Source organism: Antechinus flavipes, chromosome 4 (genome assembly GCF_016432865.1).
Source record: "Antechinus flavipes isolate AdamAnt ecotype Samford, QLD, Australia chromosome 4, AdamAnt_v2, whole genome shotgun sequence".
Classification (NCBI taxonomy): Eukaryota; Metazoa; Chordata; class Mammalia; order Dasyuromorphia; family Dasyuridae; genus Antechinus; species Antechinus flavipes.
In genome coordinates, this window is record NC_067401.1 from 253,604,796 (window position 1) to 253,629,929 (window position 25,134).

At 35.6% G+C, this 25,134-nt stretch overlaps 1 protein-coding gene across 1 annotated transcript in view; it reads right to left on the reverse strand.

Moving 5' to 3' along the window:
- Nucleotides 1–25,134, reverse strand: part of UBE3D (ubiquitin protein ligase E3D) — a 211,719-nt gene that overhangs the window by 168,165 nt on the left and 18,420 nt on the right. Inside the window, exons 3-4 of the mRNA XM_051997325.1 lie at nt 21,493–21,583; nt 9,013–9,241 (exon numbers count right to left, since the gene is read on the reverse strand). Of these exons, the coding sequence (XP_051853285.1) occupies nt 9,013–9,241; nt 21,493–21,583 (320 nt within the window). The remainder of the gene's footprint in view (nt 1–9,012; nt 9,242–21,492; nt 21,584–25,134) is intronic.

A 25,134-nucleotide genomic window follows, 5' to 3' on the forward strand; every position in this document is an offset into this window, starting at 1 on the left:
AGTGTCTTACTGAGTAGAATCCTAGATAGACCTGGCAATCAGAGAGCCCTCCACTTAAATCCAATGTCAAACACTTTACTAGATATGTGACTCTGGGAAATTCACTTAACTTGTACATATTTTAATTTCTTAATTTCCTCATCTATAAAATGAATATAATAATAGAACTTACCTTCCAGGGTTGTTGTTGGGAATAAAATGAAATTATTTTTGTAAAGCTTTGCAGACCTTAAAGCACTATATAAATGCTGATTGTTATGACTGCTATTGTTATTATGGTTATTACCATCATACCACAGAGTGTGATCTATTAAATAGTGACCTGGAAATACATGTTTCAATGACCCTTTTAAGGGTCCCTGCCAAAGTAAATCTCTTAAAATATCAAAGTGGCCTTTGGTAGTACAACTAATTCTTCCACATCTGTTCTTTGGCTCGTGATTGCAAAAAAGCTTTCCTAATAGCCCATAAGATCTCCTCTTTTGGGGAGACCAAACACCACTGAAGAACAATTCAGACCAGCATCAAACACTAGATAGAAAAGCTCAGCACAGCAGCCTCATTATATAAGCTTTGGGAACTTGAATGAACAGAGGCATCAAAGAGGCAGGAGTTCCTAAGCTCACTGAGCTCTCCATAGCTACCTAGAGTGATTAGCCCTAGCCAATCACTGAAGGCCAAAGCAAGTGATCCTTGCAGATTGGATCAAGCATCTACAGCTGGTCTAGGATAAAATAAGGACTTCTGTCCTGTGTCTAAATATGAAGGCGCAGAGAATTAGAGAGGGAATCCTTTGTAGGAACTAAGCATACCCTGACAAGTTTTTCTTAAAAGTAGATTTGTAATAGTATTTTGTCTTTTACAGTAGGATATATGCATGGACTCAAGCTTGTGTATTCCAGGAAGTATGAGTTCAAGCTTACCACAAAAATTTACCCCTGAAAACTTCATTAACAAAATCTGACCTAAAATCATGGGGTTAGACTAGAAATCCTAGACCATAAAGAACCTCATTCAAAGGAGGAATTTCACCAAAGCTAGGTTATAAAGATGATTTTAAAAAATATATATATATATATATATATATATAGCTATTGGTTTCTTTTTTATTTTTACATCACTTAGATTTCCCCATGTATACTTTTCCCTACCCTATTCACAGTCATCTTACATAACAAAGATTTTTTTATCTAAAATTTTTGAATTTTTAAATTTTTCCCAATTAAAATCATCAAAACCAATCAATACATTAAAACTATCTGCTAATATATGCAATATTTCATTCAGACCCTTCCAAATCCAACCCTCTTTGCAAAGATCATACTTCTGCAAAGATCAAATCATACTTCTTTTTCTTTTTTCTTTTGTATTTGTCCTCTTGTTTTGCAAACAAGGAAACTAAGACTCCAAGAAATTAAATGACTTGCCTAGAGTCTCACACTAGTAAGTATCTAGAACACAGTTTAGCCAACTCTGACGTTTTATGTCTTTCTATTATTTTTTCAATCATAATCATGCACAAAATACTTCTCATTTAATGAAGTTACTAATATATTGTGTACAGGGATAAGCCACTGTCTCTTATCTGAACTATAAAATCTCATAACTTAAACTTCAAATAAGCAAACCAAACAAATGCCCCAACCCCACCCCTTAGAAAGGAAAGGGATAACAAAACTATGTTTACTTGTAATGGGATCATGTAAATTCAACGTGTTTGATTTCATTTGCTCTCACTGAGGTGGAATAAAGCCACTCCAGTGTCTAGATAGACTGTGTCTACATGAATATTTATGAATCTTACAGAAGGTCGAGGTCCCCTCTCTGCTGTCCTTGTACAAGATGCTGAGCCTTGTCCTATTTTTGGAGACTGCCATTATAATTGAGAAAGGGAAAAATGGACTCAACAACAAGGAAAAGCATGAGTGGGTACCTCTTTAGAATAAGAAGCAATATAACCTACAGTATAGACACTAAGCAGATAGAATGACTGAAGGAATTAAAAAACTGAAAAGAACTTTTGGGGGAAAGGAACAAGGAACAAGGTACTTTAATCAGAGATAAGTTTTAATTAAAAAAAAAGTCTTATTGACTGTGATAATGTTTAAAGAGAAACAGACCTTCCAAACTTCTCTTTCTTGACCTACTACTTAAAGAATATCCTAAAGCAAGCTGTATAAGGAAACAATTGAACATTCTGGCAACTTTCTGGAGCCAGCCTCTGAGAATGACATTTTGGGAGGGACTAATTAAATCAATATATCTGAGAGGAAACACTGTTGCTGGGGTTCTGCTCACCAAGGTGGATTACCTTCCTGTCTTCATTTTTATTGTCTTTTGTTCCATTTCAGCTACAAAGGACCCTTGAAATTGTCTCGCTGAGAAAATGTTTCCCAAGAGATACCATTAGGATGCTATGTCACCGTGTGACATTTCAAACTACTGCTATATGGCTAAACGAGGTGAGATGAGAAATAGGTTTTCAATAGCAGAGAGCGGCCTCGTTCCCCTAGGAGCTGCAAGATCAGTGTTTAAGCATGTTCCTCCTAAATTTATGTTACTATTTTGGTCCAAGCACAGTTTTGCAACAGTTACAATATGTAATTAGAGGAAAAACTTCCCATCAAGGCAAGCTTCAAAACTTTAAGAATGGTGTTGCCAATATTGGTTTGTCATGTTAGTAGTTTCCAATATTCTGCTTTCTGTGATGAAAAATCACATCTAAATGCAGGCTCTCTTCTTTAATGGCATGGCAAGGATGGGCTTTAAAATCAATGGGAAACTATAGCAGTGACATCCCACAGTAAATGAAACATGGCTTCTCCGATGTACAAATGGATTGCTTCAATTCCAAAAGTTCTCTTAGACACTGATGTTCTAGAACTTGGGAGAAAGGGACATTTCTTAATAAAAACAAGGTTATAAATGGAGCGTTGGGTTCTCAGATTAGCCCCCCAAAGCCCAAACTTTAGCTAGAAGGCTAAGTCCTGAACTCTGAACCCAGAGTTATGAGGTATAAGGAAGAAAGGGAAATATCTTTCAAATGCTTCTAAGTCACCTACCCTCCCAATCTCCCCCAGATTTCAGGATCTTTGAAAATAGGGGGACTTGATTCTTTTTGTACAGCAAAATAACTGTATGGACATGTATGTCTATATTGTATTTAACTTATACTTTAACATATTTAATATGTATTGGTCAACCTGCCATCTAGGGGAGGGAGTGGGGGGAAGGAGGGAAAAATTGGAACAAAAGGTTTTGCAGTTGTCAGTGCTGAAAAATTACCTATGCATATACCCTGTAAATAAAAAGCTAAAATTAAAAATTAAAAAGAAAGAAAATAGGGGGGCTTTTCAATTCCATGAATGAAGAGAAATGCAAAATAAATAAAATCAAAAAAAAATTATACAAATGACAATGTAAAGAACAATATCCTCACTTCCCTTCTCCCACCCCCTCCCAAAAAAAAAACAGCTCTAATACTAAACACTTTCTAACAATAGTGACTAAGCTTGTCTCCAAAGAAGTCGAGTAAAACACACCTCCATCTCTTCTTTGGGGAAGTGAAGACGTACTAATATGAAATACTGCATATACTATGATTGGTAGCTAAAGTGTTGGTTAGTTTTGCTGAATTGCTCTTTTTTTTTTCTCTAGCTTCTGTGTCAAAGGATGGTTCAAAGGATATGAAAAAGAAGGATTCATTTAGAAATAAAAGTGATATTAAAACAAAAGATAGTAATTGAAATATTTAAAAAGTGATTTTTAAAAGAAGATATTTGGTAATTCCAATGACTCTCTAATTGAAAGATGAGAAAAGAATTAAGACTGCATAAGGAGCAAAAAAAAGGTGTCATATTTGGGAGGGGAGGCTAATAAGGAGGCAGTCTAATCCTGCCTAGGATCCTCCTCCTGGGTCAGATCCCTTGTCATTGCTGCTTTTTACAGCTTGTTCTTTTCAACTTGTGAATCCCTAAAAGGTGTTATGATTTTTCAAAAGACATCCCAGGACCATTAAATGGGAGCTCTGGAAGTTTAAAAGGAAAGGAAAGGGTTAGTTATTTTAAGTCTCAGATTCATTAATTTTTTTTCTTTTTTTTAAATAGCACTTGCCACAACTGCTCTTTATTTCAATAACTTCTTCCACCATACCAATCCCTACCACCATCACAATAAAGATATTTGAATGATTACTAATTTAAAAGCCAATGACAATGATGAAAAGGTAAATCATTTGAAACAACCTCAAAGTTATTGTCAATAGCCTTGAGCTGGATCCTAACCTTTATCTTTTACCAATGCAATCTACTCAAGTGTCATCACTGATAATGTATTCTATCTGGGCAAAGAGATTTAGGCTTAAAATGACGGATGAGGTACCTAAATAATTCTCACTGATAACAATTTGACTGATACCCTCAAAGAAATTCCTTATTCTGAAATCTCTTTCTACACATAAAAAGATTTCATAAACCTATTTACGAAGTAAGATGTGGGCCCAACTCCCACACATTATCTCTTCAACCTGCTTATCAGTCTCATTATACATTATTGACCTTTCTATGCTCTATGGTCCTCCCCCAAATGCTCTTCCTACTGCTGCTCACTCATAATACTCATCTCCCATTTCTCTACCTTTGCAGTGACTGGTTCCCTTTCTGCACCTCTGGTTGCCTGCCTTCAAAAACTCAACTGAAGTATCCACCTTCTATCCAAAAACTTACCTGAAAGCAGCTTAATGGCAAAGGGGATAGAATGCTGAGCCTGGAATCAGGAGGTAGTGAGTTCAAATATAACCTCAGATAACTTACTAACTTTGTGACATGGGGCAAATTACTTAACTTCTGTCTGCCTCAATTTCTACAACTGTAAAATGGAGAAAAAATGATAAAAGCCCACCTTCCAAAACTATTATGAAGATCATGGACATATGTGAAAAACATTTAGCACTGTGCCTGATACATAGGAGGCACTTAATAAATGCCTGTTCCTCCCTATTTCCTGATCTTTATATATCTTATCCAGCCATTCCCCAAATAGCTCCTGGAATGATCCCCCCAAAACTACCTTGTATTAAATCTGTATTTATTCTACATGTTCTATAGGTGCATTTCTCTCCCCTAATAGAACATAAATTCCTTGAAAATAAAGAAATGTTCAATTTTTGGTTTGAGGGCCCCAAACCTAGCACAGTGCCTGATATATAGCAAAGGCTTGATAAACAATTAACGATTGATATTTGTTCAATATTACTATAGTCTTTAAAAAATATATAAAGTTAAAATTATTTTTATTTCTATTGATAACTATGCTCTAGAAATTAAGAAATTATAAAATTAATTTGAAGCCATCATTTTAGGTAAATCTATCATAGTTTGGTTTCATGGAATGGCAGAATGCTATATAGTAGAATGTTGAAACAGGCATTTATTAAGTGCCTACTACATTTCAGGCACTGTGCCAAGTATTAAGGATACAAAGAAAAACCAAAAAAAAAAAAAAAAAATCCTTATTCTCAAGGAGCTCACAATCAAATTTAAGAGTGAGAGTACCTGGGTTCAAATTCCAACTTTGCCATTTATTAACTGTGTGACCTGGAAAAGTAATTTCATCCATGTCAGGGCTTCCATTTCATCACCAGTAAAATTAGAGTACTGGACTAAATAACCTCTAAGGTTCTTTTCTAAGTTTTTTTGAAACTATTATTTCTTAAATGTCAATCCAATGGCACTGATTACTCTTTAAAATCAAATCAACTACTTTTTTTCTGAATAGAAGAGAAAGCTGCCCCTTTTTCCTAAAGAACTTCAAGCAAAAAAATAGTTAGCCTGACATACTCCAGAAATGAATCTTTTTAAAAAAAGAAATTTTGCATGTTAGTGCCTTCTATTTTAGGACTTCCTTTGCTTGTTCCTTAAATGGCATCTATCTTTATCACATGAGAAGTCTAGACTTTGGGCAGACAGAGAAAATTACTCAAGCCTACTCATGTAATATATATCTTAGAGCAAAGAAACACTGCCTTAAATTTAAATCAGACCATAAGGGTAAAATGTAACATACACCTGGAAAACTGACTGGTTTAACAAAATGAGAAAGTATGACTTTCTGTGGTTTGAAAAATGAACCATGGAATTTCAGAGTTGGAATGAACCCCAGTGGCTATCTAATCTAACTAGCACCTGAAAAGGAATCTCCTCTAAAATATATCTCAAAGTTATTACTTATCTGTGTGTGGCAACCTCTATTGATGGCAATCTTATCCAATGATAAGGCACTCACAACTCACTATTACATTTTGGATGGATCTAATCATTAGGGAATTTTTCTTTATATTAAAACCTAAATTTGTCTCTGCAGATTCATTACTTCTGTAAGAAGTTTTGGTTTTATTATTGGATTTTTTTTTTCTTTGAGGAGGGAGTAGAATAAGTTCTTTAGCACTTGCTTAATGATTCAAAATGCTACAAGCTCGAATCAGCCTGTGTTTTAGAAGTTGATTTTTGAAAACACTAATTTTAAATCCTAAAATTTCAACATCAAAAAGACCTAACAACTAAATCTGATTTTTCAAAATTCTACAAGCTTGAATCAACTTGTGTTTTAGAAGATTATTTTTGAAAATACTAATTTTTAATCCTAAAATTTCAACAACAAAAAGACCTAACAACTAAATCCTTTTTGGATTTAAAGAGATCACACATCAAATAACAGGTTTATAGAATCACAAATTTGGAGTTAGAAAGTATCTTTAGAAGTCATTAAGAACCATTCTTTCATTTAACAGATTTTTAAAAATGAGGCAAATAAAAGTTACATGACTTGTCCAGGATGACACACATAGTGTCATAGCTGGAAAACTAGGAAGAATGGTGAATAGAGAGCTAGATCAGTCTCAGACATGTACTATCTGTGTAACTCTGAGCACTTCTTCAGTTTCTTCATCTGTAAAACAAATAACAATAGCACCTATCTTCTAGTATTATTGTTGTTGTTGAGAATCAAATGAGTCATCATTTGTAAAGCATTTTGCAAACCTTAAAGCACTACACAAATATTACCCCCTATTATTAACTAAAGTCTTTTCACCATGTTATTCTCCAGCCTGATCATTGTCCTTCCTAAAATATGATCCTCCGAACTGAATACAATACAATTCTTACACATTCTTCTTCAGTTTGGCCATCCAGGACTGCTTACTCTTCTTCCCTTTATGAGGCTCCACGTCCCAAGAGTTACTCTCTATTCCTGTAATGTTCTGTCTCCTCATCCTCACCCATTGCCTTAGAAATCCCTGGCTTCCTCTACCATTCAGCTGAAGAGTTATCTTCTGCAGGAGTCCTGTCCCATTCCCTACAGATACTACAGCCTTCCCTCCAAAGATTACCTTATATCAACTCTCTACACACACACTCATGCAACTTTTATATATGTATATACACATGTATGTATGATGTCTATATATACACACATGTGCCTGTGTTTGACTGCATATTGCTCAGGTAACATGCACATTATCTATACATACTTGTAGTATATACCTGCCATATACATGTGTACCCACAAAGTGTTATGTACATGCTTATACATATATGTATGCACTATACATTGTGCTATATATTTTATCTAACCATATAATTTTATCTAATGTGTTATAACTCTATAGATGTTATGGTTATGGATATATTTTATTTATTATATGAATTCTACATATAAATTTATGTATGTCTGTATATAAAATGTTTCCTCCATAGAATGTAAGCTCAATGAGAACAAGAACTGTTTTTGTTTCTTCATATTCTAAGTCTACAGCAGAGTGCTTAGCATATAGTAAACACTTGATAAATGCTTCTTGATTGAATGCTGTGGTTTGATGGGCAAAGTACAGTGAGACCATCAACTCTTGGTTTCTAGGTTGCACACCTCCCTAAAGCAGCCTGCATTAGTGGGTCCATATCACACAGAAATGATGGGTACAGCTTCTAAGGGAAATATAGCAGTAATCCTAAAGTCCCCTGACCTTAGAGTGCTATTGTTCTAACAATCTGTCTGTCGATAATTCTAAAGTCTCCTGGCCTTAAGAATATAAAAATATAGTTATAATCTAGTCAGTGACAACCAAGTTACTAAGACAATAATGAATAAACCACCTCTCAAATCTACTTGTAAGCCATAAAATTAGCAAATAAGTAACATGAAGCTCTAGTCTCTCTAACTTTTCCTACAAATTTTTCTTCTTGCTCCTGGTTTTTTGCTAAATCCTTTCAGGAACTTAGCCCACTTCTATTGGCATTACAATTGGGGTCCTCCTCCTCTTTCCCCCATACCATGTGGTATCTCCCCTAAATTCACTCTGCTTCCCAACCCCATTTGTTTTCCTTACAAACAAAGAAGAAACAGCTAACTCTTTTAGGGTGCTAAGTCCCTTTCAAGATTTAGCTTACCAGCTAAGGCCATATCCCAATCTCATGGGATGCTCCCTTTCTACTGAGTAATTGTGAGTTCCACTGAGGAAGTTGTCTTTCATATGCTCTCCCACTCCTACTTTATTTTTACCCTTCCCAATGTCTATTGTATCCCTTCATTTTATCTGTAACCTATTCCCTAAATAAATATATCTTTTGTCAAAGAGACTGGCCATTATGAATTCTTTACATGACTGAACCCCAACTGTTGGTACCTGCCATCATTTGGTGACAAACCCCAAACCATAATTCACATCAGCAGGGTCACAAAGAATACTCCAGTCCATGTCTATCCAATAAGAGTGATTTCATTTGCTTTCACCATCTCTTCCTCTTCCTCCTACCTCCAAAGCAGTTTTAGCTTTTAAAGACCATATATGGATTCTGTAGCACTTAAATATAGCCTAAAAACACAAAGGCAGCTGAAAATAAAGGAGTTCACTTAATAGGATGATTTCCCTAACAAGCCTTGAATTAAGAAAGGTTGGAGAAGCCAGAGTCAAAGGCAACATCTAAATTAGCATTTAATTTTGAGACAAGAGTTTACCGATTCCAAATGGCTCTCTGAAGGGTGCTGAGTCTCCACTTGGGTTATTTCAGGTCCTGGCATACATGAGTCACTTTTTAAATTCACCAGAAAGTGAGTATCTCCAATAAAACAGTCGTTCCCTCCAGGATGAAGAGGCTTATTAGCAAAGGGATCTGGGTGGCAACACCAATCTTCAACTAAGGCATTCCAGTTTCCACTTGGCAGAGGGAGAACTCTGAGGAGCTTCCTAGTTAAAAGAGAAAAATGTTGAATTTCCCCACCACCTCCAACATCTCAACGGGGGGCATCAGCATTTATATAACTAAAACAATGAAAAAAAAACGGAAGAGCTAGATCTACCTCACTTTGTTTTTTTAAACTTGCTTTCTGCATTAATCCTCTTTTTCAGGCAGCACCTAAGGCTGTTTCTTTCCCCCACTCCCCCACCCACCCTGGAGATCTGTCATATTAAAATTTCTCTTCTTACAAGTAGTCTATTGCCAGGTACAAGCCTCTTTTTCTGGTCTTCTATTTTTAAAGAAATAATTTAGTGATTAAGTTGAGAATAAAAATAAATTTAAAAAAAGAAAACACATGTTTTCATAATTTTCATTATATCTATTTTTTTAATTATTTTTCTAAATACACACAGGATTGAGGGCTACATCCCTTCTACTGTTCCCTCCCCCCAAATTAATAAAAAGAAAATCCTCAGAACAAAAACAGATAGTCCAACAAAACAAATTCCCCTATTAGTCATGTCCAAAAACATATGTATTATTCTGTATCATAAGTCTCAGCAATAGGTGGATGACATGTTTCATTTTCAGTGCTCTGGACTTGTGGCTTATCACTGGGAACCAATACTGCTTCAGAAAGGGATCTGAGGTTCACTTTGACTTCCTTTTCCCAAAAGTAATTCCTGAGGGGTTTAACATTTGGCCAGTGGAATACTATGGTAACCTAAATTTCAATAACAAATTAGTACCTCCTCTAGAAGCTACATGCTATGGGCATTTGGAGGAATGAAACACAGGAATAAAAGAAAGATGAATGGGAGGAAGGGATGAAGCTTTGAAGTCCACACTATTTAGAACATGATACTAATAATCTTGCCAAGAAAACTAATTGAACAACATACATCTTCCACTAACAAACAAAAGGGAAAGGAAATGACATCCATCAAATTAAATACTTGTTAACTGAGAGAAGTAATCATAAACAATAACATATATACTTAAAGGGCAAGTGCTGAAGAATGGGTACAGCCTTTAAATGGTTTATAACACAAAAGAGGAGATAAGTACTTCCATTCAAATCACAAGAAAAATGTATTGAGTCCCTACTATGTGCTGATCCTGGGGATAAAAAAAGAAGAACAATATTCCAGTAGAAAATTCAATATGTACACAGGTCCCCTGTGTGAAGGTGGCAAGGGAAGAATCAAACAATGTGAAAGCAAATTTTGGGGAAAGAACACTAATACCTAGGGACTGAGAAAGGATTCATGGAAGAAGTGACAGATGAGCCAAGGATGAAAGGAAATTAAAAATTCTGAAAATCAAAGATGAGAATGTTTTCCAATCAAGAGATATAACTTAATTAGGTACTCATGCCATGGCAAAAACAAACAAAAACCATCATATTATATTTTGTAAATAATCAGTAGTCCTATTTGGCAGGATGACAAAATATTCGAAGAGAAGTAAGGTAAAAGCTGAGTCTAAATGCTGGAAAGCCTTAAACACTAGGTTAAGGAGTTCATATTTTATCTTAAGGGCAACAAGAAGCTACTGCAGGCTTTTCTGCAGGGAAGCGATGTGGTTAAATCCCTGCCTTACAAATATCATTTTGAGAGGTGGATAGAAAATGGATTGAAAAGGAGAGAGACTGGAGGCTGGAAAATCAACTAGAAAATTATTATAATAGTTCCAGAAAGGATCTCCACTAAGATGATAGCAGTGTGAGTACAGACAAGGAAATGGCTACAGGAAGGCTTATGAAGTTAAATTTAACAAGATTTGACTAATGATTGGCTATAGATGGAGCCAGCTGGTACAATGGATAGAGCACTGAGCCTGGATTCAGAAAGACCTGAATTCAAATGTAGTCTCAAATACCTCCTAATCATGTGACCCTAGACATGTCACTCAACCCCAACTTGCCAGTTTCCTCTACTGTAAAAATAAAGATAATAACACCCATTTAAATAGAGTTGTGAAAATCAAATGAAAAAATAACTGTAAAGAGCTTAGCGAAGTCCATGGCACACAGTAGGTGTTAAAACCGATGTTTACTCCCCTTCCTTATAGGAAAGAGGGTGAAGAAAAAGGAAGACTCAAAATTGACTCCAAAGTTGTTGGGGGGGTTTTTATGCTGGTTCTTACTCTGAATCTTTTTCTTCTTGTTTTTCTTAAGGAGGTGAAGGGAAGAATACAATGAGAAATATAGATGATATAAAAATAAAAGATAAAAATTATTTTTAAAGTATATATAACATGCCTGCATGTGTGTGTGTGTGTGTGTGTGTGTGTGTGTGTGTGTAAACCTTGAAAAACTTAATTTTTTATGTTTCCATTTAGTTATTGACTTTACTTCCCTGGAGAGCTTTAAAAAAAGAAAACAGAAAACTATTCATCTAGGTGGTTTTTAGGTGAAAACCTGAAATGAATGGACTCATCTTAGTATCCTATAACCAAAAATATAGTTGAATTTCAAATGTATTTTTAAATTACTTAACAATTTTCAGTTGGGTTAAAATGTTTTTAATTAATGAAAATGTGATAGGAATGAATAACTTCAGTATTATTGAGGATTAAATAATATTTCAATCAATCAACAAGGATTTATTGAGCCCTACTATGCGATAGGCATTGTTACGTATTAAGAATTCAAAGAATAAAACACAGTCACAAGAACCTTACATTCTAACAGGAAGACAACAGGAACACACATAAGCATACGTAGAATAATAAACATAAAGAGAATAAACACAAACATATTAGTAAAGAAAGAGGACTTCTTCACACTGAGCAGGGCCTATATTTCCAATTTTAAAAATGATATCCAGTTCTTAAGCAGAGTACAAATCTAGCTGATGTCATCAAAATGATAAGGCACAACATCCGTTAAAAAAAGCTTTGCATTTTAAACCAAAGCCAATCTCAGACATTTCCCAGCTGTGTGACCAATCCCCCTTAGTCTCTGCTTGCCTCAATTTCTTCAATCTTAAAAATGGTGCACGTGTTTCAGAGGATCATTGTGAGAATTAAATGAGATAATATTTGTAAAGTGCTTATAATCATGTTTGGCACCTAGTAACTGCTCAATAAACGTTTGGAACATGAAGGGAGAAACACCAGAACAATTTCACCAAGATTTAGGTATGTTAGTTACCAATGAAATCCTGGCTTACACTGAAGTAGTTGAGTCTCCTTGGATTTAATAATTAATTAATAAGGCTGGGGGGAAAGGCAGAGCTTCAAGTGATATGGTTATTTTAAGCCTATAACAATAGCTCAGCTGCCAAACTGGCCAATCACTTCCCTAGATATTCCTCTTTTTTTCCTTTCCTTTTTTTGCTGAGGCAATTGGAATTAAGTGACTTGTCCAGGGTCACACAGCTAGGCAGTGCTAAGTGTTTGAGTCCAGACTTGAATTCAGGTCCTCCTGACTTCAGGGCTGGTGCTCTATCCACTGCGCCACCTAGCTGCCCTATCTACTACATTTCTATAAAAGCGTGTTCTACTTGTTTCTTTCTAGAATTATGATGCCCCTTTGAGAAACTGGCTTGATCCCAAGAACTGCCAGGTATACTCAAAGTGGTTAGGGAGCTCTCCAAAGAACTCAGGAGAACATGCTCATTCAAAAGGCCTCAGACAATAAAGCACTGCTGACAAAAGGTACAGAATTAGAAGGTCCATTTAGTCAACTAAGATAGTTTAAACTGTTCTTGAATTTATTTCTGAAAGATCCAATTAGAGCAAAAATGCCTGCCTAGTCCTAATGTTTTTGAATCTCTGAAAGGAGATTGTTCACAGGAAGGAGAGTTACTTGCTGCTTATGTACTAAATCCCCAAAAGGCCACTGAGTCTGTGGTTTAATCTAATGTGATAGATCTCCCAATTACAAACTCAGTCATTTTCAACTGTACAAATATGTTTCCTGAGGCTGAGACTCCTCACCATACAATAACATCTTAAAAGTAATATCTTTTTTTTTTCAGTTATGTCCAATTATTCAAAACCTCATTTAGGGTTTTCTTGGCTAATATATTACAATGGTTTGCCATTTCCTTCTCCAATTCATTTTACAGATGAGGAAAATGAGGCAAAGGAAATTAACTAATTTTCCCAAGGTTACACAACTAGTTTTTATTCCTCAATTAGATGCTCTGAGAAGAATCTGAACTTTGGTGACACACTCTATCCACTGCACCACTAGTTGCCCCTAAAGTAAAAGCATCCATATTGAATAACATTAAACTAAGCTCTTAGAGAAGATTGTCATTAGAACCTTGTACATTATACACAGCAACAAGATTTTACTATGATCAACTCTGATGGACATGGATTTTTTCAACAGTGAGGTGATTCAAGCCATTTCCAATGGTCTTGTGATAAAGAGAGCCATCTGTACCCACAGATAGGACTGTGGGGACTAGTGTGGATCACAACAGAGTATTTTCATTTTTGTACTTGTTGTTTGCTTGTATTTTGTTTTCTTTCTCATTTTTTTCCTTTTTGATCTGTTTCTTATGCAGCATGATAATTGTGGAAATATTTTTTTTATTATAACTTTTTATTAACAGAACCCATGCCTGGGTAATTTTTTACAACATTATCCCTTGTATTCACTTCTGTCCCGAATTTTCCCTTCCCTCCCTCCACCTCCTCCCCTAGATGGCAAGCAGTCTTATACATACATGTTAATTATGTTATTGTATATCCTAGATACAATATATGTGTGCAAAATCAAACAGTTCTCTTGTTGCACAGGGAGAATTAGATTCAGAAGGTAAAAATAACCTGGGAAGAAAAAAAAATGCAAACAGTTTACACTCATTTCCCAGTGTTCCTTCTCTGGGTGTAACTGCTTCTGTCCATCATTGATTGATTGGAACTGAATTAGATCTTCTCTTTGTCGAAGATATCCACTTTGTGGAAATATTTATAAAAGAACTGCACATGTTTAACATATATAGGATTTCTTGCCATCTAGAGGAGGGAAAAAAATCTGGAATACAAGGTTTTGCAAGGGTAAATGTTGAAAATTATCTATGCATATGTTTTCAAACTAAAATGCTTTAATAAAAAAATTAAATTAAAAAAAAGAAAAGTTACTCATTTCCAGGCTTTATTATGGTCTCAAGAACAACAAAAGAGAACAAAACTTACATAATTCTGTTTAATTTTGGAAGAACCTGTCCAAGTTCATTTAAAAAACCCTTAATTTAAAAAAATTAAGGAAATTATACTGGCTCTGAGCAGTGTGCTATACTAAAAAGATAAATAATCTTCCAATTTGGAAAGTGCTAAATTCAAATTCCATCTCTGATCTTTATTGGTTATATAAATCTGGACAGGTCATTCTGTACCTCAGTTTAAAAATCTATAAAATTAAAGCAATTTCACAGGGTTTTCATAAGAATCATATGTAAAAAGATATAAGGTGTCCCAAAATTCCTAGTGTAGCTTTAAGCTATAAACATTTACTATCCTAAGAGTTTTGGGACACCTTGTATATGTAGCACAATATGAACTAGCTAGGTGGCACAGTGTATAGAGCAGGAGGATTCATCTTTCTGAATTCAAATCTGGTCTCAGACACTTACTAGCTGTGTGATCCTGGGAAAGTTTGCTTCAGTTTCCTCACCTGTAAAATGAGCTGGAGAAGGAAATGACAAAGCCCACTCTCGTATCTTTGCCAAGAAAATCCCAAATGGGATCACAAAGAGTCAAACATGACTCAACAACAATTACTACTTCCAAGTAACCTCTCTAAGCCTCAGTTTCTTTATCTATATATTTATAAAACGAAAGTAATTAGAGCACTTGGTCTACCTTTGTGAGGATCATAGAAAGTATTAAAAATGAAGCAATTTACTAGCTATACTCTATAAATGTGAGCTGTTATTGCCTGAAATAATCTTATGCCTTTGGTTTCTTACAGAATCACAGAATCTCTCAGTGTTGGAGGGGACCTCAGAGCTCATCTCATCCTAGCTCTCCCCTCATTGCATTTTCAAAGTCTGTCTTCTATTACAATTGTTCTCATCAATATTATCTACTCTATTATAATAGGGCATTATTGACAGATTTAGAGCTAGAAGCTACTTGAAAAGTCGCCAAGCATATCCTTCATTTTACAAATTAAGAGACTGTGGCTTTCTCAATTTAAGTTAGTTAATAAATTGAGTCAATTAATAAACTGTAATTTTCTTAAATTATTTAAATTAACTGAGGTTAACTTACAAAGGTTAAGTAACTTGCTATATGGTTCCATAAAGATAAAGGCAATTAATGAACAAAAAGTATCTATTAAGTTCTTCCTATGTGACAGGCACTCTGTTAATTCTGGGAATACAAATGTAAAAAGTAGAGCAGGACTGTCCTGAAGAAGCTTACAGTCTTTTTTTAAAGAAATAAATGTTTCATTGTTGGTGGAATTGTGAATACATCCAATCATTCTGGAGAATAATTTGGAACTATGCTCAAAAAGCTATCAAACTGTGCATACCCTTGACCCAGCAGTGTTACTACTAGGCTTATATCCCAAAGAGATTTTTTAAAAGGGAAAGGGACCTATATATGCAAGAATGTTCGTGGCAGCCCTCTTTGTAGTGGCCAGAAACTGGAAACTGAGTGGTCAATTGCAGAATGGTTGGGTAAATTGTGGTATATGAATGTTATGGAATTATTCCATGGATATGGAATAATATGTTATTATTGTTCTGTAAGAAATGACCAACAGGATGATTTCAGAACGGCCTGGAGAGACTTACATCAACTGATGCTGAGTGAAATGAGCAGAACCAGGAGATCATTATATACTTCAACAATAATACTATATGATGATCAATTCTGATGGACTTGGCCCTCTTCAACAATGAGATGAATCAAATCAGTTTCAATAGAGCAGTAATGAACTGAACCAGCTACACCCAGGGAAAGAACTCTGGGAGATGACTATGAACCACTACATAGAATTCCCAATCCCTCTATTTTTGTCCGCCTGCGTTTTTGATTTCCTTCACAGGCTAATTGTATACTATTTCAAAGTCCGATTCTTTTTATACAGCAAAATAACTGTTTGGACATGTGTGTGTATGTATATATATATATAGTATTTAACATAAATATTTAACAGGTATTGGTTAACCTGCCATCTGGAGGAAGGGGTGGAGGGAAGGAGGGAAAAAGTTGGAACAAAAGGATTTGCAACTGTCAATGCTGAAAAATTACCTATGCATATATTTGTAAATAAAAAGCTATTAAAAAAGAAAAGAAAAGAAAAGAAAGAAATGTTTAGGGGCAGCCAGGTGGCACAGTGGATAGAGCACCAGTCCTTAAATCAGCAGGACCTAAATTTAAATCTTATCTCAGACACTTAACACGTCCTAGCTGTGTGACCCTGGGCAAGTCACTTAACCCCAATTGCCTCAGGGGGAAAAAAAAAGAAAAGAAAAAAAGAAAATTTTAATGATATATTTTGTTTTGAATATCCCCTAAATCCTTCCTTTAGCCTTCCCCCCATTGAGAGCTGTTCCTTTATAATTGAGAAAATTTTTTTTAAAGAAAACAAGGATGAAGAAAAAAGGAAAAAAAAAAAAACAGCAAAATGACCAATACATATTTTTAAAAACCCTGATCCTATATATTATATTCCACACTCATGGACACATACCTCTCCAATTCAGAAAGAAAGTGAAAGATGTAAGAGGCTTATGTTCTAATTGAGTAAGATAACACAGAAAGTTTAAATCAAGGAATGAAACAGATAGTAAATTGATTCATAGAGCAGCCAATTGATATGCCCTTTCCGGAGGCAAAAGTAGTTTAGATTTGATTACACAATCCAAAAAGGAAATAGGAGAGGGAGCAGGGAGAGAAGATGGCAAGATGGCCTAAGATGCTCAGCAATAAAAATACTTCCGAAGCTCTACCATAGAAGTTCTAAAGTTGAATAGACTAAGTACTTTAGGGGCTAGGGAACAACATCTTAAAATAATTACTGCAATAAAAATATAACTACTTAGCCCTTTGTAGAGGGCTCAGGACCAGAGCTTTGGAATTGAAATAAATCTCAGAGTTCACCTAATCCAGCCTTCTCATTTTCTAGACAAGGAACCCATAGTTTTCAACATACTTTATATATATATATATATAAAATCTCATTTGATCCTTACAACAATTCTGTAAGGTAAAATTATTGACTTGATTTTACTAATGAAGAAATTAAGTGAAAGATCTAAGCACACACAATTAGTAAAACCCAAGCTTCTTGATCCTTTCTAATCTGTAATGCTCTTATTCTATATTCCTCTGCATCCCAAACTCACACAGACTCTAATAGAATACCCTGAATATAGATCAGCAGTATTGCATAGTAGCTAGTGAGTTCTATTTGAAATCAAGATGACCCGGGTTCATATTCAGTCTTATACTAGCTGTCCTGGTCACTTAATTCTCTGAGCTGGTTTTGTCATCTGTATGGAAATAATAATAGCTTCTACCTTCCAGGGTTGTTTTGAGGAACAAATGGGATAACATATGTAAAGAATTTTACAAACTTTAAAGTGATATATAAATTTAAGCTATTATTATAGCACTCAAAGATGAATGCATGTAATTGGCAATATTACATGTAAGTGCCTGCCAAAGGCTTGAAAACAGGTGGCTTTCAAAGTAGGTTAAACATTGCTTCCTGCAATTTTAATTACACAATTTACTTAGCAAGACTCTTTTTCCTTTGTAGTGAAAAAAAAAAAAAAAACTTAGCCATTAATCTGGATTTGTTCAAATTAGAACAAGTTCCCAATCGATGGGGTGCAAAATAAGCAAGGTTTAGGGCAGTAGTTCCCAGCAAAGAGAACCAAATAAGTCTATGGCACCTGTCTGGCTAAAACACAGTCCTTACTGTGTGGCTGCCATAAGCAAATTTCCTTTGAAAGCCCTTTTAAATAAGCACAGATGCTGGGTTTTCCTCTCCTACAGCGGCCTTTCCCTCTCCCTGGGGCAGGAAGCTTAAGTAGAAAGCCAACGGGTTATTTAATATAGTCAGTACACAAATCCACATATCTTGGGCAAAGCATTTGTAATGGGGGGAAAAGGAACTACGGGGTGATAGTGCAAAGCCTTAGAGGCATCCATCTGAACACAAACTAATTACTGCCAGTACTTAATGACAACGACCTCTGTAACAACAGTCAGCAGAAGCTCAATACAGCAGGTGCAACTTAAGCAGGTAGGCCTTGCCTAAGTGAGCAGACCTAAATAAACCATGCTGTTTACCTCTTAGGAGAGGCAAAAACAAAAGGAGGTAAAGAGAGAGAGAGAGACAAAGGCACAGAGAGGAGTGAAAGAAGGGAGAGTGAGAAGAAGAAAGAGAGGGAAGAGAAAAGAGAGAGGGAGGGGAAAGAAAGGAAGGGGAAAGGAGATGAAAGGGAAGGAGGGAAAAATGAGAAATAAGGAGAGAAAAACAGATGAGAGAGGGAAACAAAAAGTGAGAGACAGATGATTAATTTTTAAGTCATACAAACATGAAAGAAATCAGGAATAAGGCCAGCCCTAAACAAGAAAAGTTTGGGAAACACCAGGCCAGAAAATAACCTACTCCAAAGAAATTAATTTCTTTTCACTTTGTATTTTAACTAAGTCATATAAAGAACTTGTGTAAGAAAGAAAAGTCCTATACAGACTTCTCCCTACTTCTGTTCCCTAGCTAAGAAGATTTTTTCCTAAGTCTAACTAGTACTAGATCATTCTAGAAGATCAATAAAAGTAAAACTTGTGAATCAACATGTATTGGATTTGGGTTCAAATCCCTGCTGTGCCACTTTTAGCAATTGTGTACCTTTAAACTTAACTTCTCTGGGCTTCAGTTGCCTTATGTGTAAAATGAGGAAATTGCACTTAGATGGCCTTTAAGGTCCCTTCCACTTCTAGAGCTACAATCATATGAGATTCCTAAAGAATCAAAATGGGAGCAGGAGATTCGGATTTAGTAACAAAATGTTATCTTCACCATTCTTTTACCATCAAACACATCTGCAAGCAATGGAAAAGCCTGAGACAAAATGTCCTATAATTGCCATCAGTGTTATCAATTGCATTTAGATAAGATGCCATTGAACCTGACAGCAGGTATGAGAAAGTTAGATAAGCTCCATAGAGAAGAATGTTTAATGAACTCAACCTGAGAAAGGAAACTTTCAGCCTTTGGTTAACACACAAGACTATAACAAAATTTACAGTGAGAAAAGGGAAGCCCTCATTCTCACACATTTTCACAGATATGGGAACCAAAATCCCAAGGAGGTTTATCATAATGGTCACAGACCAGACAGTCACAAAACCAAATTAAACATAACTAGTCAAAACATTTGAGATAATCAATCACTTTCTATCACTTGCCAATATGCATTCTTCTCCAAACTCTTCCTTCCCCCTCCCCGCCCCCCATATTCCCTCAGAATTAAAGACTCAACCTTTCAGAAATAAAGGTTCAGCTCAGGTGCTACCTCCAAAAAAAGACCATTTCTGATATCCTCCAGCTATTACTACTCTTAAATTCTTATGTTTATTCACCTGTGTACATAAATCTACTGCCACTACACCCCAAAATGAAAGAACATCAAGAATATCAACCCCTTGAGGGCAGAAATGGTTTCATTTTTTCTGGAGTTCTTGGATCATCTATGCAAAGTACAAAGGTTCGCAATAGTAGATACTTAATAAATGTTGGTTGAATTGAATTTGCACCTAGAGTGCTTTCACTCTACACAGATTTTATTAAACCCCACTTCTCAACCCAACTTTGTCAACTATCCATTTGATGGATAACAAAATAATATCACTTCAATTACTCTGAAGTCCTTTATTGGTGATCTAACCTACAGAATCAAGAAGTAAGAAAGCCAAGATCAGGAAATAAGAGAAAAAATACAAAATAAATAGAACAAATTTATTGACATTGTGAACTTCATTCTTAGAATCTCATTCATAGCCTATTAACTTTAGACAGAATTTTAACAAAATGTTTGAATATAAGATTAGAAGCAGTAATTTAGAAGATAGTAGAGAAAAACAGACACCACTACAGTTCTTTAGGGGGAAGAACTAGTCAAAAACTATGACCATTTGGGTCCATTTATTAGAAGAAAAGCAGGGTTCAATTGTGAAAGAACAATAATCACGCTCACTTCATACTGCATCAGTTCCCACCGGTCTTTCCAGCTTTCAATTATTTATACAATTACGAAAATATCAAAAAGCAAACAACTTTCAAAGTCATTAAGAACCTTGAAAAATCCAATGACCAATCATGATTCCAAAGGTATGAAGATGAAGCACAATAACCAACCTCCTAAATAGAGGTGAGAGACTTGAAATGGCAATGAGTTATATACATCATTGGATGTAGTCAATTAAAGGATTTACTCTGCTTCATTCTAAATATTTGTCCCAAGGAGTAATATTTTTGTTTTTGTTTTTCCAAATGAGATAGGGAGAGAAGATGAAAGGGAAAAAAATGCTTGTTAGTGGAAAAAAAATTAATTTAACTTCAAAAAATACCAATGGTCACAATGGTGATCCAAAATCATCCAGGAAAGTTTAAGTAAGTTTAATAGCAGCTTACTTTTCGGCACTTCCCTCAAAAAGAATCTTATGAAGTGGGTAATACAAGAGATCTGGTTATATGGTTATAATCTGGATGAAGAAATGGAGACAAAGTGATTTACTCAGGGTCATAATTAGTGAATACGGGGCTTTGGGACTGAAATGCAGATCTCTCAATTCCAAATCTAGTGCTATTTCTAACACATCATGCTGTCTCTCAAGCAGGCTTTGTTTAAGGTGGCAAGGAAGTGAATAATTTTCTAGCCATCTGTCTGGAAAATCCATTTCTGTGGAGCACCACACTTCCTCAATAATGCCAGGTACATAAAGAAGAGCTGTTGTATCTTTAGAGACTGAGAGAGATGCTACTTAGTGGTTCTGGGCAGATCCTCTGCTCTGAGGGTCTGTAATAACCACAAAAGTCAATACCATTTCTCCAGTTCATCACAAGAGAAACATTTGATCACTCAGCTGTGACTGTGGGAAAGAGCTCCTGATTGGTGCTGTTTAAATTGGACCCCGCCAGCACACTCTTGTTAAAGCTGTCACAATGGTAACCCAAAAGGAGAACCATGGGAAGATCTGAGGCACCACAGAGCAAATCAGCAACCCCCAATACGCCCAGCCCTCACCAAACACTACTAAATGTGCTCCTTACCTTTCTTTTATGATGATTTCACCACAGGACTGGCAATAGAACACATAACACTTCAGGGCTTGCAGGCTTTGGCTCAAAGTGGAAATCAGTCCTGAGGGAAGGAAAAGAAAGAGCAAATCATCCTGGCTTGAGGACATACATGTTAGCAGCCAGGTGGTGCAGTGGAAAGTATGATGAACTCGGAGGGATGAGCCACAGGACTAGAGTTCAAAGACTGGCTCTCTGCCATTTATTCTCTGTATGTTTTGTTGTTGCTGTTAGGTCATTTCAGTTATGTTCTATTCTTTGTAACCCCATTTGGGCTTTTCTTGGCAGAGATACCAGAATTTCCTCCTTCAGCTCATTTTACAGATGAATAAATTGAGACAGACAGGGTTAAGTGATTTATCCAGGGTGACACAACTAGTAAGTGTCTGATGCTATTTTTGTATTGAAGAGGATAAGTCTTCCTGACTCTAGGTCCTGTACTCCGTTGCTGCCACCTTACTGCCCCATTCTCTCTGTGACTCTATACAAATTACTTAGGCTCGGAGCCTATTATCTTAAAATAAAAGGCTTAGATTGGATCAGGGGTTCTTTTTCCTAAGGATGTCAATGGATCCATAAACTTAAATGAAGAAAAAAAAATTGTATCTGTTTTCACTTAAGCTGTCTTGAAATTTAGCACTTCCTTTAACTACTTAAGGACATGATTTTGAGAAGCAAACTGCTAGAGGGAGCAGGGACAAAAAAACAAAACAAAATTGGATTATCTCTGAGTCATAGATTCTAAGGTTCTTAATAGTTCTAGATCTGATCAGAAAGCAGTACTGGATCCCTACCATCAAAAATAAATTTTGCAAATAATGTTTTTTTTAATCAACCAGAACAACAAATAAAACAAAATAAAACAACAAAAATGTTTCATGTCTCTAAAAATGTCAAAGAACTTTGCAAGGTACTATTTAAGTATTTACTCCACAGGTTATTCTAAGTAAGATGTCACTATTTTATTTTGTAGAAAGAGTCTAACAAAAAAAAGCTTAAGACAGAAACATAGCATTTCAGATACCATCTTGTCCAACCTCTACCTGAACAACAATCTCCAACAAATAGTAATTCAGCCTTCTAAACATCTTCTGGAAATGGGAACCTTCCCAAGGCAGCCCATTATACCAGTAGTGTCAAAACCAAAGAGAAATGGAAGCCACTAAATAGTTCATAAAGATAAAATAAGGTTATGTTTAGGGGCAGCTAGGTGGTGCAGTGCATACAGCAATTGGGCTCAAAATCAGGAAGATTCATCTTCATGAGTTCAAATCTGACCTCAGATATTCACTGATACCCTAGGCAAGTCACTTAACCCTGTTTGCCTCAATTCCTGATTTATAAAATGAGCTGGAGAAGGAAATAACAAACTGCTCCAATATGCTTGCCAAGAAAATTCCAAATTGGGTCATAAAGACTCAGACATGACTGGAAAAACAATTGAATATTATTGGCAGGGTTAAGTGACATAATTATTAAATGTCTGAGGCCAGATTTGAACTCAGGTTCTCCTTATTCCAGAGCCAGTGCTTTGGACCTGGAATATTGACTTATAAAATCACTCACTAACATTATCTATGGTCTATTGTATTTTTATTCTTTTTTTTAAATATTTTCCAATCTGGTTCAGAAGCACTCAGGACTATCAGGAGCCACAGGTGTTAGGCCTTTACATTACACATTTGAATTAGTTCAAACTATTAGGAAGTTCTTTCTGACATCAAGATTAAATTTGTCCCTATGCAAATTCCACCCATTACTAGTGGTATTGCTCTCAGGGGCAAGGTAGAATATGTAGAAACACTTTTCTACATAACAATCCTTGAAAGATATCTCTCTTCTTTCCCCACACTAAATGAGAAGCCCCTCCCCACTAAATTTTCTCTTCTCCAGAGTAAACAGCCATTAGAACAATCTTATTAAGTTGCCTTTCTTTGGATGCTCTTTAATTTATCAATGTCCTTCCTACAATATAGACTCTAAATGTGGCTTAATCAGGGCAGAACATTAGATTGCTCTGTGCAACATGTCCCATTTGGCCCACATCACATATTTTGCAAATATTCAGGTCCTCAGGTGCCATAGGGCCAGAGTGTTTCTATTCTCCTTTTCCCTCCCCTCCTCCAGGTATTAATGCAGCCAACCTGGACCTAAATTAGTATGATCAAAACAACAGATCTGTTTCATTTCTAAAGTGATTTAGTTAAATAACAAAAACAAAAATCCAGTTCAATTCAGCTCCATAGAATTCAAAAGAAGCTTTGGGTTGCTCTAGAATATTATTTACTGACAATAAGAAAAAGTATCATTACATTCATCCTATGCCATGATGGAACTGTTGGCTCCTAGAGAGCATTCTCTTTCTCAGAAGCAAGAATCAATTCTGATGAAAATTTCCATGATTTGTATTCTTTTTTCCAGGTCACTTACAAGGTTATCTTAACACAGTTCATTTTCTTAATTTCAGTTTCTCAGTCATCAGCAATAGAACAAAGGATAAGACACAACTTTTATTTAAATTCTCTAGAGAAATAACCTTCTCTCTCTTCCCCCCTTCTCCACCCAGACCAGCAGAATGCAGCAATTTGGTTTATGTCTCTCCTTTTTTCCTGGAACTTCTTACAAAGTGAATGAATTGTTCCAGATAGAAGAGATAATGTTGCAAAATTTAATAACATTAGGCACAGAAGAGGAATATGCAACCTATTCCATAATTGGGAGTACCCATTCATATGAAAGCATTTAAGTAACTTAGGAATGAAGGAAATCTAGTTTCATATTTCTCTCAAATGAAATAAGTTTACAAATTACAAAGACAGCAATACAGCTTAAAAGGGCTAAGTGATGAAGGAAACAAACAGTATTACTGAGTTGCAAGCAGCTAGAAAATGTGCTATAATTAGTTGTCCAAGACCAAAAGGTCAATTGCCAGTATAGCACTACCATCTGCTGGTGAAACAAGAGAGACTTCATACTTTGTCCTTTTTGGAGGATGAAGAGGAAAAACCTTGTTTCCCTATCAAGAAAAGGTCTTACAGAAACAATGGAGCTCTTTGACAACTGGTGTTTGAAGACAGGCCTGATGCCTAAATTTTATATTAACATGTAATTTATATCCTTTCACTAAAAGTGAAATTCCACTTTCAGGAAATAAGAAACAGTTGAGTGATGGTAGCAACTAACTATAATAAAAAGCGATATATTTGCTGCAAAACACAATCAAAGTCTAAAAGCTATCAGTTGATAGGCGTGGCATAGTGAGCCAAGCACAGGATTTGGAGCCAGCTGGATCTTGTTTCAAATCCTGCCTCAGACCCTGTGTCACCTTGGGAAATTCAAATAATCTTTCTGAATCTCATTTTCTTTATCTATAAAATGAAAGTATAAGGCCTGATGACCTCTAGATCTCTTGTAGCTTTAAATCTATGATTCAGTGATTTGATCTGTGGTCTATTGAAATCCAAACAGGTTTCTTATACTTGAAAACTCAGGGGTTTTTAAAATTTTAGATGCTTCCAAAAATCAGTTCCAAAAACATATTCCAATTCAAGCTCATAGGATTATGCATCTAATATGTCATTGCTAAAGTAAAGTACAATGATGTCCAGAACTTTT